The sequence below is a fragment of the Anopheles arabiensis genome, chromosome 2 (assembly GCF_016920715.1).
Source record: "Anopheles arabiensis isolate DONGOLA chromosome 2, AaraD3, whole genome shotgun sequence".
NCBI lineage: Eukaryota > Metazoa > Arthropoda > Insecta > Diptera > Culicidae > Anopheles > Anopheles arabiensis.
The window spans coordinates 87810837-87813689 of record NC_053517.1 but is presented as its reverse complement, the minus strand read 5'-3'; the positions used below and the strand labels follow the sequence as shown (position 1 = coordinate 87813689).

At 52.6% G+C, this 2853-nt stretch overlaps 1 protein-coding gene across 1 annotated transcript; it reads right to left on the bottom strand.

Annotated features, from left to right (window-relative positions):
• Positions 1-525: 525 nt before the first annotated feature.
• On the bottom strand, positions 526-2853 carry LOC120895904 (diacylglycerol kinase epsilon). Its single transcript, XM_040299643.1, has 4 exons — positions 1657-2853; positions 1031-1578; positions 795-960; positions 526-726 (listed from the first exon to the last, which is right to left on the bottom strand). The coding sequence occupies exons 1-4, from the start codon at positions 2312-2314 to the stop codon at positions 545-547; spliced, it is 1554 nt and encodes a 517-aa protein (XP_040155577.1). The 5' UTR covers positions 2315-2853; the 3' UTR covers positions 526-544.

Below are 2853 nucleotides of genomic sequence, written 5' to 3'. Positions count from 1 at the left end.
CCAGATGCGCTAGTGAAAATCAAAATTACGCTTGCGAGTACGATCAATGTAGCCCGGCCTTAATAATTTGTGCGTCAGTCGGAGCCGTACTCTGTAGCTGTCACACTGTCTCTTTTCTTCAATGCCTACTTTGTTTTTAACTCACATCAAAGAGACTGTAAAAATTGCCAGCAAAATGCCCAAAATGGGCAACATTAAAAATGTAAGTACTTTTCAACACCAATCTTAGGAAAGTGAAAGTGTAAAACTGTTTTAAACGTTTTTGTCTACCTATTTGCATTGATAAAAACAATTTCCGACCCGTATTAGCGTTGCCGAAACTAGGAGCCTGCCGGAAAAATAGGAACAAAAGCAGTGTTTGCATTTTCACGAATATCTCTCAAAAATTCATTCAAATCAGCAAATAAAAAAATAGCACAACATAATACGATAGTTTATCTTATCGCTCAAAATAACGTCACTTCCATGAAAAATAATTAAAAATTGTTCGTGTGCGAGCAGTTTTTGTGGAACTGCTGCACTAACCTGTCCAATACTGGCACAGTTACTCTAATAAGATACTTACGCGCACGCTTTTTGCCTGCCCGAGGCGGACCGGTTTGCTGAGGCCCACCTGCAGCTGAGCTATGTGGAAGGACGAAACCACACCAAACACCTCCAAAATGCCGTCGGAAATGCTGTGAATTTCCTTCATAATGCTGTGTGTGGGAGAGTTTTTGCTCATCTCTAGAAAGGGACGCAAGGTTTGGTACAATTACTGTTTGAGATGCGCTTCTTCGCGACAGTTTGCATACCCCATAGCTTAACGCCGGCACCCCAGGAATCGATGTTCAGAACGACGACGGACTGCAGGGACGGTAAATCGATGCGCACACCGTCCAGGTACAGGTCCAGGTGCTTCTCCAGCTCCACACAGTCCTGCTGCACCACTTGCTGAGTGCCGAAGCAAAGGTACAGTAGCTAGTAGTGGCACGAGAGAAACGGTTCAATTAGAAACTATTCACCAAGGTCAATGATCAAACGCACTTACCTTGTTCACAAACCGGCTGCTGTACAGATAGAATGAACTTTCCCGCGCCTTGTGGAAGTTGAGTGTGACCAGCGCGTCCACTCCGACCGACAGATAGTTGTACATGTAAAAGTGGCGCGACTGGCTGAAACCGGGCACATGAAACCTTGCCAAGCTGGAGTGTGTGTTGATTTCCGCCAGCCAGCGATCCAGCTGTACCGTTTCCGCCTGCGCAATGCGCGTCAGGTAATCGATCGGATCGAACTCGTCCGGCCCTTCGGCACCCCATCCGAGCACGCGGGACAGATCGTTGCCGGTGCCGAGCGGCAGTATGGCCACCTCGGGGTGTGGCTCAACCTTCATCTGCAGGATGGTGTTCAGCACCCAGCCTACTGTGCCGTCACCACCGGCAACCAGTATGCGGCAGCGGGTGGGCGCCGCGTGTATAGCCCACTGCAGGGCCTCGTGCGGCCCGTGCTGACCGAGCTCGAACACCTGCAGCGGATGAAGGATGCCGCGCATGAGGGCCACGACCTGGTCGGCACCGCTGCTGCCGGATTTGGAGTTTGCTAAAACGATACGATGGCGTTACATTGGAGCTGGAACAAGCCGCTGCCATTAGTTTTCAACCCAATCAGCACACTTACCAACCACGATCAGTGGTCGCCAATTCGCCTTCCATTCGGGCGGTATAATCCCGGTCAGATGCACCTTCTGGGCGACCTTACTGCGCGACGCCAGTATGCATTTCGGCGGAAAGATCATCTCCTTGAACGGGCCAAAATCGCACAGCGTCGAGGACACCTCGCTGAAGCACTTATCGTGTGCCATCCGCTGGCACCAGGCACACCGCTGCCCGAACAGCCCCAGCTCCGAGGTCTGATCGATATCCTCCCGGCACACGCAGCACTCCGACCCGAGCGGCAGATTGCCCTTCACCCACAGGTGCCGACAGGTGGAGCCGTCGTCCGCCCGCGTACGAATCCGCAGCTGCTTGCAGGGGAACTTCTCGTCCGCCTTGCGCACGCACCCGTTGTCCGAGCAGACGCCGCAGCTCTCGCAGAAATGCCCATTGGAGGACATGGACGTATCGCACACGGAACAGACGCAGCTGCGCGCCAGCAGCTTCACCGACTTCCAGGCGTGGCGGCGGCAGTTGTCCGGTATGTACACGACGTCCTCCTTCAGGAAGTACCGCCCGGCGAGCCACATCAGCCCCAGCCCGAGCAGCACCGACACGAACAGCGTAAAGCTGAAGTCGAGCATTACGCCAGTATTCGAGAACGGACGCAGCGAGAAGCGCATTAAGGGGGTTCGACTGACCCTTAAGACGACCACCGTTTTGTTGTTGTTGTCGGGCTCGCAGCAGTAGGTAGAGAAAGGGAAGGAAAGGAGAGAGGTGGGCCGAAAAAGGGCGCTCCTGCACTGCGATTACTTTACTTTACTACGGCTACTGGGACCGATCTGGCTGGAATGTTGGTGAGCGTGTTGCTGCTCCTGCTTGCATGCACACAACCCCCTTGGCCACTTTCACCGGAATGCAAATGATGCTGGTGCAGTGCTGCTGCAGATGCACCTTCTCTTCGCTGGTTTGCTTGGTGCAGTGTGCAACTTTACTACCGTTGCGATGGTACCGATGCACGTGCGGATGATAAGCATTGAACAACACAGCACCAGAACACTAAACACTATAGGACCCGTACAGAACAGTCGTTCCTTGTTTTTTTGTTTCTTTTTTTTGTGTGGGAATAATACTGACACACTTAGCCCTGCGTAAGTGCAACGGCGTAGAAAATGCAGCCCAGCTTTCGCCCGTGCTGGAACACGAACAGTTGATGTATGTA

Excerpts from the sequence above, each read along its gene's own strand:
- LOC120895904 (XM_040299643.1), bottom strand. The coding sequence starts at position 2,314 with ATGCGCTTCTCGCTGCGTCCGTTCTCGAATACTGGCGTAATGCTCGAC. Across the intron at positions 1,579-1,656 it reads GCGACCACTGATCGTGGTTG|CAAACTCCAAATCCGGCAGC; the intron begins GTAAGTGTGCTG and ends GTATCGTTTTAG. Across the intron at positions 727-794 it reads TGCCGGCGTTAAGCTATGGG|AGATGAGCAAAAACTCTCCC; the intron begins GTATGCAAACTG and ends GTCCCTTTCTAG.